The sequence below is a fragment of the Dasypus novemcinctus genome, chromosome 9 (assembly GCF_030445035.2).
Source record: "Dasypus novemcinctus isolate mDasNov1 chromosome 9, mDasNov1.1.hap2, whole genome shotgun sequence".
NCBI classification, from domain to species: Eukaryota; Metazoa; Chordata; class Mammalia; order Cingulata; family Dasypodidae; genus Dasypus; species Dasypus novemcinctus.
The window spans coordinates 12,543,045-12,560,249 of record NC_080681.1 but is presented as its reverse complement, the minus strand read 5'-3'; the positions used below and the strand labels follow the sequence as shown (position 1 = coordinate 12,560,249).

The 17,205-nt window shown below is 33.0% G+C and overlaps 1 protein-coding gene across 4 annotated transcripts in view; it reads left to right on the top strand.

Annotated features, from left to right (window-relative positions):
- Nucleotides 1–17,205, top strand: part of CEPT1 (choline/ethanolamine phosphotransferase 1) — a 35,254-nt gene that overhangs the window by 6,685 nt on the left and 11,364 nt on the right. For 3 of the 4 annotated variants that reach the window (XM_058303059.2, XM_058303057.1, XM_058303056.2), the window contains exons 2-4: nt 367–745; nt 5,959–6,106; nt 7,357–7,498. In XM_058303059.2, coding sequence (XP_058159042.1) covers nt 407–745; nt 5,959–6,106; nt 7,357–7,498 — 629 coding nt within the window. In that variant the 5' untranslated portion in view covers nt 367–406. Of the gene's footprint in view, nt 1–366; nt 746–5,958; nt 6,107–7,356; nt 7,499–13,982; nt 14,068–17,205 lie in introns of all 4 variants that reach the window. The other variant, XM_058303058.2, reaches the window with a different exon arrangement.

The following is a 17,205-nucleotide window of genomic DNA, read 5'->3' as shown; positions in this document are numbered from 1 at the left end:
TGGGTAAGTGTTTGGCCTGAGTTTTCTTATCTGTGAAAAGATTGGATCATATCTAAGATTTGTTTGATTATACTACTGAAAGCAGTGTGAGATAGAAGAAAGAGTAAGAATTTTGAGTTCAGACAGGCCATCAGGTAGCAGGAAGATATTACTATTAAAGTCCCTTAATATTTTTTACTTCACGGTGAAGTTATATGACTTCTTTGACTCATACTGTCAGTAAAAATGAGAACCTAAAGCAGGTCCCTGGTTTTCTGATCCCTGTTTGATGTTATTACTCTATTAATACCTTTTAAAAAATGAACTGATATTGATATAAGATATAAATAGTGGCTGACAGATGTATTTTATTTTGTTTCTTTTCAGGCAAACACAGCTACAAAAGCTATAAAGAAAACCACAATCCATGAGTGGGCATCGATCAGCAAGGAAACGATGTGGAGATTCTCACCCGGAGTCCCCTGTGGGCTACGGGCATATGAGTACTACAGGGTGTGTATTAAATAAATTGTTTCAGTTACCTACACCACCATTGTCAAGACACCAACTAAAGCGGCTAGAAGAACACAGATATCAGAGTTCTGGACGGTCTCTACTTGAACCTTTAATGCAAGGGTATTGGGAATGGCTAGTTGGAAGAGTTCCTTCCTGGATTGCTCCAAATCTCATTACCATCATTGGACTGTCAATAAACATATGTACAACTGTTTTATTAGTCTACTACTGCCCTACAGCTACTGAACAGGTGAGAGGAGTTTCTTAACAATACTTTTTATTAAGTAAAGTATGTGGTATTTGTTGTGTACCAGGAACACTATTTGGGATTCTGGGTCATTTTAGTTAAGATAAGATTATCTGACAAGTATCTATCAACTATTTTTAAATATCCTATCATGCATCCTCTTGATAAAGCATATACCGATGCTCCTAACGATAATCTGCTTTATTTACTATTGCTTCTTAGAAACCAGAGGCAGGCGATAAGTTCTGATCATAGAAGATAAATTGATGATAGCAGGGATTAGCCTATAAAATATTTCCTTTAAAATAAAAAATTTTCAATTCTTTGCAAAGGATTTTTATCCCATTTTTTTTAAAAATGACTGAATAAAGTCTTAGAAAAATTTTAAATGGTCAAAGAGAGTGTTCTCTTACTAGATATGGTATGGCTGGAAACCAGTCTAACCAGAAGGGTGTTTCACTCCATTCCATGGAGACTGTTGACCATCCCTTTTCTCTTCCTATAAACCTGTGTGGCTCATAGTCCTTAGGTATATGTTTGTTATTCTAGCAAGGCAAAGGAAGTGTAAGAAGTTTGAATATATTTTCTATTCTGCATCCTGCTCTGGCTGCCATTAAGAAAGGAAGCATGGTATTGCTTACTAATACTCTCCCTAACTCTTCTCAAATCCAGATTTCTCTACTGCTGTCACTATAGCCATTAAAACCAAAAACAAAACTAGATATCTTGTCCTGAATGGGTAAAATGATGTTTATTTCTTTGGTTTCAAAATGTCCTTGTTAAAATGTGACCTAAGATACATAGAGGAAGAGAATCAGAAACGTTGGTTGGGACTCTGTGAATCAGAATGTTAGGTCTCAGGTACCCCAAGAAGATAGAAAGTAACCCTCCACTAAAGGTGTCAAAAGTGACTCTTTGAACCATAGAGAATAATGTGGGCCCCAAGATTCCTTGTCTTGCTTTTAGTTTGAATTTATTTAAAAATTTAAAAATGTGTTTTTTGGATGATTTGTCCTTTGAGATAAAATTACTGCCATCTAACCCACTATCACTTTCTGTATTTATCATTTGTTTCCACAAATATCTCTTGAAGTGAATGGCTTTTGAGAGTCAGATTTACCTATAAAACGTGTTATTTTTGTCTTCTTCCAGGGGCTTATTTCTCCTTATCCTTAAATACTTTTATATTAATTTTTTTTTCTGTACAAATATAGTCCATATAAATCATATGGATGTTTTTCTGGTTTTCCCTTATTTTCTTAGCTATCTTGCTATGTATCAGTCAGGAAACATAAAGAACAAAAAGCAGTATGATTGTTTAGATATGTCGTAGGGTCCTTTATCATGTGTTCTTTGAGCTATTTCACCTGTGGCTTCCCTGAGGTCCTAACAGCTACTTCCAGAGAAATTTGGTCCAGATTTCACACATCCTTAGAGATATAGAAGAATAACAATAATGTGGATTGATTCCACTGGAAGTCCTCTAGTAGTTCCAAGCTAGTTCCAATATGGGGATTAGGAAGTGAGAGCAGGTTCACAGGTAGCTCAGCCACTACTTGTCATTCATTGAGCATCCAGAGTATACCAGGCACCATGTTCCCTCTACTTTTCCTGACCTCTGTCCTTAAGTGTTTTGGAATTACTGGAATAACCCTAGAATTAATTAAAGTTTTAGGGGAACTTCCACAATGGGAACTACCCTGATCACAGAGTATATTTCAAAATTGCTACTGGAAAGAATCAAAGTAGATTGTGACTGTGCCACTGTTTGGTACTCTACAAGTGAAGGTAATGCTAGAAAAGAATATACCTGGATTTTTTCATATCTGCATCGTAGAACTCGTTTGGCTCAGATCAGAATGCCATGGCTGTCTTCCTGCTCTTATTATCTTTATGATCAGTAGAATATGTAACTTTGCTAAGTCATAGTTTATTTATCCTCTTAAATCTTATTTTGCAGTAGTGTTGTGAGACTTTAGAAAGATCATGTGTGTATAAAACAAAGTGCTAAACAAAGTGCCTGGCTTAAAATGCTCAGTAAAGAGATGATTGTTATTACGTTGGTCAAAAAGATTCAGGATGTAATCTATTCTTTTTCCTCACAGTCCCTCTCCCATTCCTGATTTCCTCTAATAATACCTTAGAGAAGAAGGATTTATGAATTCATCTGAATCCTTATTTCTTACTTATTTTTTTCCTTTACTGGTTTTGAGGAGTTAAATGCATCCACAAATTAACCACTCAGGAAAATTTTCATTCATTGTAGTCCTAATTCTTTTGGGCCTTAGAATAGTGGGCCATCATTAAATTTTATGTCTATCTGTATTACAGATTTTTCCATATAGATATTACTGATTTTTTTTTTAAGTACACCAGAGTTTTAGATCCCCAATCTTTCTGATAGAAAAGAATGCCACTCTTAGAGGTTACAGATTTTAGCTAGGTTTGCCTTTTTTTGTTGGAAAAAACAAACTTTCTAGTGGATGAGAAAGGAAAATCACCTCCTATTTTTCAAATTCCTAGGGTAGAAGTGTGGACTTCTCACCGCCCCCCTTTTTTTTTTTTTACTTTTGTTCTTTTTTCTCTTATTGTACTTCTCCCTTTTTGGAGAATGAAAATACCCTCGTAATCTTCTTATGTTACTAAATATTTAAAGCCCATTTGTTAATTTGAAACTTGTCTTACAACTTGATATGTTATATATGCTTGTTACCTTTGCTCCATCAGACAGATAAAAGAAGTTGGTGTTATCCATTTTACATATGCAAAAACCAGAACTGAGTGATGCTATTAACCAGTAAAAATTCTATCAAATTTAAATACAACTTTCTGGAATGTGATCTTAAGAGTTTTTCTGTAAATGCTTGTTTGTTTTTAGATTGCTAAGTTTAATGCTTTTAAGTCACTAATTAAAAAAAAAAATCCTTGGATATTTCTTTAAATAAGAAAAGTGGAAAGAAAATTCAAATGGCACATTGTCCCATAATCTCACTCCATAGTTGACTCCTATGACATGAGTAAGGAGAGGGTAAAAATAACAAAGAAAAATTCAAACAGAAAAAGATATAAAGCAAAAAAGTAAAATCTCCCTTTTACCTGCCTTTCCTTCCTAGCACTGTCTCCAAGTCCCTCTTTAAAGTTAACAATGAATGTTTATCAATTTTTTTGGTGTGTAGATCCTTCCAGAAAAAAAAAAATCACTCTTGCACCACCATATATATATATATGTGTGTGTATGTAAACTCCTCAATTCTGTTCCAAAAGCTCAGTAAAAATGACATTTCTTAGAATTTTCTCTTGAGTTGGCTCACACATAAGAACATCTCTGTAAGATTTTGCAAGTTAATTGCCAGATTATGATAAGATTATTTGATTACCCCATTTCTTCCCCACTTGCCAATCAGGGTGTAATGATTTCCTAATTGATACATGAGTTCATTCATTCAGTGACTTTCCCAGATTCTTAACCCAGATAATATGATACTTACTCCTGAGAAGACTTTCTTCTTAAAACACCTCTGAGGTTGTGAAATAATGAAACAAGAAAGAAATATATAAATAGTAATGTAGTGATCTACAGATTCACAGGAAGAAAGGGCAATCCAAAGAAGACAAGAAAGCTTTACTGTCTTTTTTTATATATAATTATTACCTTTTTGCTGTCTGGGATTGTGTGTATACTAATAGTTGAAGTTGTCTCTGTTCCACAGTAACACTTTGCCTGTTAAAATTTTAAATTCAGACCCCAAGAACTCCCTATCATCACTAGTATTCTAGAGCAATGCTATTCACCAGAACTTTCGGTGATGATGGGAATATTCTGTGTTTGTGTGGTTCAATATGATAGCCATAGTCACATATGGCTAGGCAACTGTGGAAATGAATTTTTTGCTTTATTTAACTTCAATTAATTTAAATTTAAATAGCCACACATGGCTAATGGCTGCTGTATATGCAGGACAGCGCCACTCTAGAGAGTTACTGAATTCCGTTAGCAGCAAGAAATAGTAGATCAATCCAAACTCCAGAAGATGGCGTTCTCAGTCACACAGGATTAATTACCCAGTCCAGTGTGCTTACATGTAAAGTCTGGTTACATAACCCCTGTCGATACTTACAGGGTTTGTAACTGGCTTAGGGGAAATATAGACTATGATCCTATTAATAGTCTCAATGTCCTAAACCATGGGATACCATGAAGATGTTTAAGAGAGACACTTTACCTTTTAATAACTGAGGTTGAAACAGAGCTCTAGGAGGAAACCCTTTTCTATTGAAGGAATCTTTTGCAGTATAAAATATACAGAAAGTTATTTGCTGCTCTGAGTAATTTTAATTTGCAGCTCTGTGAGTTTAGTACATTTTAACTTGGTAACCTATATCTGAGAAAATATCTTGTGATTATTAAAGTTTCTTCATGGCCTGAGCATGGGAACATAGCAAAAAGTGATAAAACAACACTCTCCTAACAAGTTTAAGGATAAATCAAATAGAAGCTCTTTTTTATCTTAAAATATTTAAAGTCAAGACCAATGATTCCGTTTCTGCTTGGGAAAAGAGAATTGTTGCTTGAAAATATTTGAAAATTAGTGTTCTAAATTTTGTGTGTACTAAAGTATCATTTCCCAAAGTGTTGTTCCATGGAATGTTGAAGAGGTATGTTTACAATAAATTACATGCTCAAATAAATTTGGGAAGAAGCAGCATATTGTGTCCCTCTTTTTAGATAGTCACAATATGCATTGGCAGTATTATGGATTGGAAGAAGTCCAGTTGTAGAGAAATCTCTAACATTATTTAACCCACTGTGTACCACATGAGTTAAGCATAGAAAAATATTTTCATGTAATATTTGTAAACATCTTGAAAGACACAATTGGGAAATACAGTACTATTTAAATGTCATTAATTGACAAACTAAATGTTGGGAGGAATTGTATTATAGAAGTTATCTAGTCTAATCTCCCATAGGATTTCTGTAATTTCCCTTGGAAATACTTACGCATCATCTGCTTTAGCACCCTTATTAGGCAGGGAAATTTAATTCTTTCACCTTTCTAATTAGTTCAAGAAGTTCTTTATTATGTAGCACTCAGATCTTCTCTCACATAGCTTCCAATCAATGGTACTTCTCTGGAAAATGAAGATAAACTATTTATAGGTAAATAGTAGCTAATATGTCTTAATACTCTCTTTTTTCTAATTTTATTTCACAGGCACCTCTGTGGGCATATATTGCTTGTGCATGTGGTCTTTTCATTTACCAGTCTTTGGATGCTATAGATGGAAAACAAGCAAGAAGAACCAATAGTAGTTCTCCTTTAGGAGAACTTTTTGATCATGGTTGTGATTCACTATCAACAGGTATTGTTGAGTTTTAATGTTAATGATTATTTACAGTGATTTTTTTAAAAAAGTAATAATGTTAGAATAAGAAATTTATGGTGTTGCACTACTTTTCAGAATAAGTGGTTTTGTGTTAAATTTTAGTATTTTCAAAAGACTGACTGAATAATATTTGTTCATTATGGGCAGAATTGGGAAATTTAGAAATTAAGTTCTTTTCTATTTAAGTTATGTTTAACCCTGAATATTACTGTTTTAGCATCTGCTCATTTCTAAAGTTTTAGGGGATAATTGTCATCATTAGTATATGACAGTCCAGTAGTGGGAGACTAATATGGTAATTAGTAATCTGTACATTTAACTTAATATTCTTTAGGCATCTAAATTTATGTTATAAAGACTTCATAACTGTGATCAAGGAATAGGGTAAAATGACTAGCAAAAATATTCATTAAAGGACTAGCAGTTGATGAGTTCCCATAGTTATATTATGGCGATAGGCCTTTATTTGTACTATTTTGCAAGTTTTAAAAGTAATATTTTAGTAATTTTTCGGAGTGGTAAGAGAGATTTAGAAACTAAATGACAGCTTCTACCTAATCTTACTGATAGGAACTGCCTTCTCCCCTTATTTTTACATACTTCTTCAATTGGTTTCTTGTCATTTAGCATACCATTTTAAAATTTAAGAAGAAGCAAACAGAAACCCTTGATCATTTACCTTCTGAACCCAGATTTGCATATGTAGGTGCATGCTGAATTCATTATTTCAATGTTCTTATAGTGACTTGCTTAATAGAGGAGGAGGAGCAACTAAGCTATTACAACATTTAAGACCTCAAGTCAAGAAAAACTCAAAATTTCCAAAGTAAAAGCTGGTTGGAAATTTGAAAGGCTGTTACAGTTTAACCAGGTGACTGCAGAATGAAAGGTATTTTAAGTGACATTTGGGTTTCCATTATAGTATGTCACCCATAATGATAAACTGCTAAGTAAGAAAAAGCATCTAATATTTTAAAAATGCTAAAATATTTTAGTGGCTTTCAGGAATTTTAGTATTTTAAGTGGTTTAATGAAAGAAGAGATTAAAATTATGGGGTAAATGATAATGTCAGGATTATATCCTACTTCCCTGTAATAGTAGAAAACTGAAAGCAGATTGTACATTCATAGCATATCTTCTCTTTGCCTAATCTAAAATCCTTTCCAGCACAGTTAATGTTTGCTATTCAAAGTGTTCAGTTTTCATTGTGCTCTTTCTTCTGCAGTTTTTGTGGTTCTTGGAACTTGTATTGCAGTACAACTGGGGACAAACCCTGATTGGATGTTTTTTTGTTGTTTTGCTGGGACATTCATGTTTTATTGTGCACACTGGCAAACATATGTTTCTGGAACATTGCGATTCGGAATGTAAGTAACACTTAGTGTGTTTTTGTTTTCTTTCTCAAATATGGAGAATGTTGCTTCTAGGTATTTTGAGTATTGGGAATTGGTCAAATTACCAAATTAATTTAATAAATAAAAGAGGTTTAAGTGTTTATTATTATAGCTATTAGCTAATAATCTCTGTCATATGTCCCTGTGTCATGTCATAGGAAATAATACCAGATCCTTCTAACCAATATTTTTAAAAACCATTTAAAAAGCCGTCACCCCTCCTCAGTCTTCTCCAGTTGTCTTTTTTTCCTTTTATTCACCTTACCTCTGTGTTTTATTTTAATATATGAAAATGCATTTTCAGGAAAAAGAAGTCAGTTCCTGAGAGCAAAGAACAGCTCTTATCTCTAATATCATGGCTTATATTAAGTTCTATTTTCACATGGTTTTCTTTATTTATTGAATTTTTTTTAAACTGTATTTTGAAATAATTTCAAACTTATAGGAAAGTTGTAAAAATAATACAAAAACAGTACATAGAACTTCAGTGTATCCCCTATCAACTTTTAACATTATGCCACATTTAATCATTTTATCTATCTTCTAAACATTTGAGTAGGTTGCATACATCATGCTCTTTTACCACTTCACACCTCAAAGTATATTTCCCAAGAACAAAGATATTCACTTATATAACCACAGTAAGTAAGGTTATCAAGTTTAAGAAATTTAACATTGGTATAAAGCATACAGTCTATATTCCAATTTTTTAAATTGTCCCAATAATGTCCTTTTGGGCATTTCTCCTTCTTTATTAGATCCAGTTAAGGATCATTTGTTAAATTTAATTGTCTCTTTAGTCCCTCTCTTCCTTTTTTTTTTCTCATTGTAGTAACAATATATACTACGTAAAATTTCCAGTATAACCACTTTCAAGCACACACTTCAGTGGCATTAATTAAATTCACAATATTCTGCTACCATCCATTATCAAAATCTTTCCATTACTCCAAACAGAAACTCTGCACCCATTAACATTAATTCTCCATTCCCCCTCCTTCATGCCCCTAGTAACTTGTAACTACTTTCTATCTATATGGATTGTATTTTCCAGTTATTTCATATAGGTGGAATCGTCTAATATCTGTCCTTTTGTGTCTAATTTATAATACCAGAACTTAATTCCTTTTTACAACTGAATAATACTCCATTGTAGTAATCTACAAAAATCTAAGCCCATGATAATTCATTTGAGCACACTATATGGATTATTACTGCTAATGAAATTCTGGGAATTTAAAAAATGAAATCTAAATGCCTTTCTTTGAGTAGTTCCTCCCTGGTGATTAAATTTGAAAGAGTAAAACCAGTGTTGGAACAAAGTTAAGGATGGTATTCACCAATTGGTGTTTAATTCGGTATGACATTCTATTTACACTGCTCAAGTTATTCTTTTTTTCATGGCCAAGAATTCAAAGAGAAAGGACTTGAGAAAAGACTGGTATATTCCATGAAATGTCAAAATAAAATTCTTTGGCTATGAAAAACAGGAGAGCATCTTAACCTAGTCTCTAATTAAGCTGAGTCATTAATGAATTTCTTTTAGTTGAGATCCCTAGTACATTTAGTTTTCTAGGCCTTGAAAAAGCAGACTGCGGGGCAGTTCAGCTGTTCAAGTTCATGTCAAATTGATTTTTGCTAAACTTATTCAAATAGAGTTTAAGCTGTTCTTAATATGGCAGTAACTGAAAGTTAATACTTTGTATGTTATCTATTTAAAAGACATATATTAGAATAATTTCAGATTACCGGGGTTTAGGGAATATATTTAAGCACATCTTAAGGTGGTATTCATATTATAGAATCAGTGGGAGACCTGAATGTCTGTTTCAAAACTGTATGACTGTGGTTTCATCAGCAGTTGATAAAATGATCATTGCTTAGAAAATATCAAAGATTTCTAATACCAAAAAAAAAGGCAGCAGTTGAAAATACTATGTGCTGATGTTTTTTTCTCAATATGTCTTGTTTCATAGTCTTTCTCTGCTCAGATAAAAGCACAAAATGTCATGGAATCATAAAGATAGACTTATAAGATCGTTTGGTTTGTCCTAATTTACTTTTAACTTTTAGAGCTGTTACTGTTTTCAAAAATAGCAGAGTTTATAGTTCGGGATTTCACATGGTTTATGTTTCATTGGCTGTTATCTTACTGCTAACCTTCTAGTTCTTATTTTGAAAGTTTACTCATCATCCAGCCTTAATTTATTCTATTTCTCTGAAACCATATGGGCCAGGAACTAAAGGAAGGGGAGAGAATAAAATCATGGGAGTAGAGGAAGAATAAATAGTGTTTTTAGGAATGATTTGATATCACAGTTTTCTGTTTGTCAGTCTTAGAATTACTTCATGGTGTGTTTCTTTATGTTTTTGGAGAAGTGCATACAGTTCCTCCATGTGGTTGGGTAATAAGATACCTGTATGGGAGTAGTAGAAGATAAGGCTGGAAAAGATCTATAAAGTCAAGGTCCTTCTTTGCTCTTCCAAGAAACTTTGGGCTTTTATCCTGAATCTGTGATGAGCCTTTGCAAGTTCTAAAGCACAGAATGACAAAAATACCTTTAAGAAGAATCAATTTGGCAACATTACAGAGGGCAAATTGGAGTGGTCTATGACTGAAACAGGAAGTTCCATTAGGAAGCATCATCATAATTAGGGTGAGACATGATGAAGCCCGAACCAACAGTGCTACCAGAGAGAAGGGATAGGCTGGGGAAGAAGAGTTAAGGGGTAGAAACCATGGGACATAATCTCTATTTGGATGTGGAGAATATATGAGAGGGTAGCAACTGGAATGACCCCCAGGTTTCTAACTGAGGTGTTTGAATGAAAGGTGGAAAAAGGTACTATGGAAAGAGGAACCTGTTTGATGGGGGATTTGTATTTATATGTGAGGGGTTTTAGGCTTTCAGAAAGACTGAGAATAGCAGAAGACTTAGCAAATCTGGAAAAAAACACATGAAAGTTATTGAAATAAAAAACCAGGGTAGAAGGAGTCATTCCAGAGTGAAAAGCCAAGAGGGGAATGAATTTCAGAAAAGAACAATTAAATGCTGCAAGATTTAAAATGAGGACAGAAAAGTATACCTTGCATCCAGAGTAGTTTTTCTATAGTGTTGGGTAGAAACCAAATTGTAGGAGGTGAGATGTGAATGAAAGGTAAATAAGTAAGGATAGTATGGTTTACTTACCTATAAAATGCATGGCTCTGATGGGAAGGAGAGAAATACTGGTTAGAGGAGAACTTGAGTTCAAAGGAAAGGAGGATTTTGTATTTTAAATGAGAAAGGTTTGAACATACAGAAAAAAATCCAATAGAGAAGAAATTGAAGATGGCGGGAAAAGAGAGGATGACTTACGGAGTAATGTTACTGAAGGAGTTCCAAAGGAATTCTAAGGTAACAGGTAGAGGTACTAGATAGGAAAAGGATGCTCTTCCACTGAGACTGAAGTGTTTCCAGTCTTTTTATGCTTCCATTGGTGTGTAAGAAATACCTGAAACTATTGGGGTCAGTTTGAATTTAACATCTACATTTAAATTAAATATTAATATAAGCAGTTGGTTTTGATTTGAGAAAATTGTATGATTTTCTGAAATCTTGTATTCACATTAAAGCAACATTAAATTTCTTTTTTTAATTAAAAGTAAACTACAGATAGTCATAGAAATATGAATGCTGCTAGTGCTTTACATGTAAAGAAATATTTATCTGAATAGTGAGGCAATGGGAGACACAAGGAATACATTATGCAGATACCCCTAAAGAAGTCTTAAAAATGCCCTTTCAGATTTCACATATTTTTTCAAGAGCAGACAAAATAGGTGAAAATATAATAGGGAAAAAAAAGAAAAAAAAAGTGTAATATGTTAAAATAATAGTCAAGTTTATATGTGTTGAGAAAGGCAGGATTTTGCTTATTTAAGAAGAACAAGGTCAACTCTCAAATGACTTGAGCAAAGAAACTTTAAAATCACTTGATTTTTCTTATGTTTTCTTGAAGGAAAGTGAAAGCAGCATTAGGTACATTTACGAATCTTTATTTTAAAATATTCTTATTTAATTTGTTTTATTTTGATATTTTTACACACAAGTGAAAAAAATCAGATTACTCTTAAGTCTAATAATTGAGGTTGATATACCTATAATAACCTTAAAAAATAGAAAGTTGAAGAAATCTTTGTTCTTGTTATTCTTTTTAATGTTACTTTTGTTGTAATTAAGTTTGTTCATAGTGTGTCTCAAACAAAAATAGGCACAGTAACTTAATTCATCAGGAAGTAGAATTTTAGCTTTGTGAGAAAGTAAATATGCTTTGGATACATCTTCCCTAAAATTATGAGTTGAATTTTTCAGTACATTGTTCTGAGCCCAGCGAAAGCTGCTTTGCATGGAGAGATTAGTACCTTTCACATCTAGACTGACAGCTGTCCTGACTTCCTCTGGACTGAGCGAGTAGAAATCTAATGGATGAACCCTGTTCATTGGTATCCTTCCAGACCTAGCTTAACCCTGTGAAGTTTTTATTGGCCTGAATATGAATGATTGGAGAAGGAAATAGGGTTAGAAGCTAGAAGTTCCTAAAAGTATTAGGTAGATAAAAGATCAGAATTTTGACCTGAAGCTTATTTTAAAACATTGTTAAAAATGTTTATGGATTGAACTAAATGAGTCCATGTTTCTTTTCATAAGGCCTAAATCTATATCTAGGTATTTTTAAGTACACAACTGGTATATATGTATAATCATTTTTATGAAATACTTAGAAACCCTAAATAATCTTTAATTAAACTATATTTGTGCAAAACATGAACCACAGGAATTCTATCAGGTTGTGAAAGGTAGAACCCTTATTTAAATTATCTTTGGGGGGAAAAAAAGAAATTATAATAACAAATTGCACTCAAGCCACTGTGTCTTACTTTAAGTCTTCTCTCTAAATTGTCTTTTATATACATACTAGCTTCAGGAAAGACTATAACTTTTATGGGCCTCATTTTCTAATTTACTAAATAAGAGTTTGGATTAAATAATTTCTGAGTTCCCTTCAAATTATAAAATCTGTGAATCTCTTAATTTTACAGATGTTATTTCTAACATGTTATTTCCAAATTATAGCAGACAGAATATTGATCTTCACTTTTATATTTTTCAGTTTGTGCTTCTAAGGTTTCATATTTACATTAAAAATGCCACAAAAAGTTTTTTCTGTATAAGTAAATAACATCCCACTTTTCCTCTAGTTAAATGACAAAAGGTGACAGGCTATGTATTCTACTAGTAATCTGACAAATCCAGTTTGTCTTCCTAGTAATTAGAAAATGTTGTCTCATCATATATAATCCACTTTTTGTGGTTAAAGATTAGGAAATTTCCCATTGAATGCCTCTATAGGATCTGCATATTTTTAAATGGTTAAGATTTATCAGTGAATTATTAAATATCAGATTTTCCTTTTAGTTTGTAGTTCCCTGTTTATGTTTTCTCTCAGCAATGATTCTCATTCATTTGGGCCCCAGTTCTGCCCATTTAATTTTATCAAATTGTTATAAATAGTATCTTCAAACAACCAACTCTCAATTTTTGTTTAAATGTATAGCCTAGATTGCAGTTTGGGTTTCAGATCATTGAGTAAAATCATGGACTTTATATATCCAATTAACACTCCTCAGCTCTTTTTTTCTGTCAGCATCTGTGTTCCAAAACTTCTTTAGTGGTTGTACTGGATGTTCCCTCAGCTTGACCACTAATAAACTAATCCAATCTAGTAGACAGTTACGATGCTGGTGGAAAATTGAGGAAAGAGTAAGAGGAAAAAGGAAAAGATTCTCCTCTAGTGCTTATCAGGAAAGAAAACAAGCAGGTGGCCAGTTTGGCTTTTGCCCTAACCATATCCAAAAGAAAGTTACTCTAGGCTAGATCCTTCCTCACTTCCTTTCTACGTACATGTGTCATTTTCTGAGATAGCGGAGGTGGAAGTATGATAAGGTTTGGGGCAGCTGAATGGGTTGCAAAATGATGATGGGGTTCTCAAACACATAAATGACTGTACATCGAGTCTTCTGAGAAGCAGTCTTAGCCACAGAGAAATTTGGATATAGTAAAGGCACAGAATGGACCTGTATCACAAATGATAGGATTACTGGCCAAGTGGTAGCCACAACTTCTAGGGAATTGGTAAGCAACTGCATATTTAGTATCGGTGTTCCATCTGCTTATCTGCAAGTCATTTATTCACTGTATTACAGTTTAAATTTTTTAACCTTTCTATTGTTTTAATTTGGTTAAGAAGTATACCTGTATGTATAAGGATAACAGTAGTACTGTATAAGTTGTATCATTGAAACTTTGGTGTCTTTATAAGGAGAATGCTACCTTTTAAATCTGTTTTTGCTACCTACTCCTTAGCAAAAACTCTAAATAAAGTTATTGTGAAATGTTTGTTTCCCTGTGCATAGATTTGATGTTACAGAGACCCAGATCATAATTATAATATTCCAGCTTCTCACAGGAACCCTGGGGCCTTGGTTCTGGAACTTCACGGTAACCGTTAGAATATCCTTGCTGCCCAATGAACAATGGCGTGAATTCAATCAAGTCAGCACCTTTGTCATGCACAGAGTAATTAAAAAGTGAAAACTCAAAAGTCTTCCTGGTGGTGTTTCACAAACAGGTTATTAGAAAACAAATATTTTAAAATAAATAATAGGGCAATAAAAATCCACCCTTTTAAGCAATTTTTTTAACAAGTAGTATTTCCAGTGATTTGATACCAAAAAAAAATTCTTTTGTCCTGTTTACCTGCTGTACCTAATAACATTTTTTGCTGTATGTAATGTTTTTTTAAAACAATTACCTTTCCACCATTAAATAGATTTTTTTCTATTTCTATTTTGAAAACAGAAGATAACAAGCACAGTTTTACTTAATTAACTTAGATAATTAATGTAGGAAAGATTCTTATTCTAATTGCTTTAACATATCCTTAAAGCAAGCTAGTACTAGTCTGCTTGGGTTTTCAGTGATCTTGGTTTTTCTTTAAAAATTAATGCTAAAAACTATTCTCATTTCTATTTGTTTTGTTCACTGTTTTCCTTTCTAAATTGTGCTTTCAAAACTAAGTATCCTTAGCATTTCTTATCCCTATCATCATCCTTCAAACACGTTTAAAAATTTTTTTTTCTCTTCTTTTTTTTGGTGAGGTGTAAATACGTGTTCCCTTAACAGAGGACTAAGTTTAAGTAATATATCTTTTTCCTCATATTACAGTTGTAATTTTCACCTTTTGGCTTTTAAAAGTTCAAAAAGATTTATTAGGAAATATTTTCCCAATGGGATAGCCCAGAACCCTTCACACTGTAATATGAAATTGTAATATGTTATTACAAGTAAAACAGAGCTTAGATTCCATTTATTTTGATGTTCAGGGCATGTTGGAGAGTGTTCATACGAAAACCTGATATTCTAGCAACATAAGGCTGGACTTTCTACATTGTACTTTGCCTTACTCATTCCCCCCAAAATAATTATAAACATTTTCATATTGCTTCTATAATGTTATAGAAATGGTAAATCTCTTGGTAGCAGAGTACATATTTTGTTATTTTGCAGAGTGGTTAATCCATTTATTCAGTGACCATAGTGATAAATCTGGAAACAATAATGACAGTTATATCTGTATCCTTTTTCCATATAAACTTGAAATGGGAAAAATACTGGGAATTACTATAGATTTGGTTTAGTAACAAAACTAAAGCCCTTTTTGAATTGAATTCACAATATATTTTGCATAACTATTTATGGGATCCTCTAATAGGCTAGAAAAATGTGCAGTGTTCAGGATGTGTTGCCCTCAGCAGCCCTTTCCCCTTACCCTTTTTGGTTTGTTTTTTTCCCCCAGAAACATATAGCTTTGTGCTCACTGCACTTGTCTAGAATGATATTCTTTGATAGTTCATTTTTAATTTTTATTGACTATATTTACCAATGTTCTTCTTCCCCTGTGTTCTTAATGAAATTAATTGCAGTACTCACTGTATTGCTTATTACTTTCACCTTGTTTCTTTATGGTATCAAAATACTCTGTATTAATAGAACTATTAAAATGTTTCTGGAAACAAATGCATTTTAACATCATGAAAAACATTTTTTAAAACATTTACTCTCTACTATCTTCACTATTATCATTTGCCAGCTTGCAAAGATTTGCTTTTGCTTTTGATATTTACTTAACTGATTTGATCCTTGAAATGAAATTGATTGATAGGTGTACTTGTTTTTCCAAAGTTCAGGGGAAAAATAAGCTTCAGAAAGAGTTGTTCTTTCTCATTTATTTATTACCATCTAAACTTCCTTGGCCAGCTATTGCCTGATGTATTCTAGTATTTCAAGTAAAATTGTGTTAGCATCTTACAGCTACCATCCTGAAATGTATAGACATCTTAGCAATAGCAAGTTAAAGGCTTATGTTAAGTGTTTGCCCCCAATTGATTGGGAAGCTAGAAATTAAAAGAGTTTTAACAAAGCATAGGAACTACACTCTGAATTTTTTTCAGGGCTCTTTTACTTCTTACATCTGTAACGTTGAAAAAGTCATTTAACCACTCTGACTGAATTTTCTCATCTATAAATGATGATAGTATTTCCTAACTCCTAGGTAGTTGTAAAGATTAAAAGGGCTAACTCCAGGTCCTACAGTAAGTGTTTATTATCATTATTAAAATATTAATTTTAAGATCTAGATTAGTAATTCCCAGTAACTTCCAAGATTTCTTCTAGAATTGATTGTGCTAGTTTGAGAGGAAGAATAAGCCATGATCCCTTTATTTAACTCCAAGATTGTTACTAAATGAGGTGAGAGGATTCTCCTTCCAGTTCTTTTCTCCTGTTTTCCAAAGATAATCAGAATAGGGTGGCTCTTAAAATTCTAGTTCCTCTTATGTTAGAGGACTTACTCTATTCTAGTATGTGGATCTATTTTTTTTTCTCTTACTCGAAGTTAATCTGTGGGCATTTTTCTTTTTAGTCTGTTGAGATAATCTGAAGATCCATATTGTCATTCATGTAGTATGTAATAATACTAAAAGATGCTGTTTTTATCAATTCAGCTTATAGCATAAATAGATGCCTAGAATTGTCTGTTTTCTCTATACATAACACTTATCTTAAAAATAATATGGGGAGAGCAGATGTGGCTCAGGCGGTTGAATACCTGCTTCCCAAATGGTTCGGTCCATCCCTGGTGCCTCCTAAAAAAAAACAGAAACAAACAACAAGCAAACAAATGAAAATAAAAATTCGAGGTAGTTGATGTGGCTCAGTGGTTGAGCTCTGGCTTCCCACATACAAGGTCCCAGGTTCAATCCCATGTACCTCAAAAAAAAAAAAAGAAAGGAAAAAGATATATATATATCACGGTTATCACTTAACTGTACATTTATTGTTATTTAACATTAATCTAAGCCTGCCACGACCACTTTGCCCCCTATCAAAAGTAGAAAGTAAAATTTTGGAAGGTAGTATGTTCCATTTCAAGGCTCATCTTCATTCCACTCCCCAACACCTCCCACGCCCTTTGTATTTCTGGTAAAGTATACAGTGCCGTGCTCTAGTTACACCTAATTTTTTCAGAAATTCAGATCCACTTAAAAATAATTGTAAAATCTGTGGTTTATCAATTGC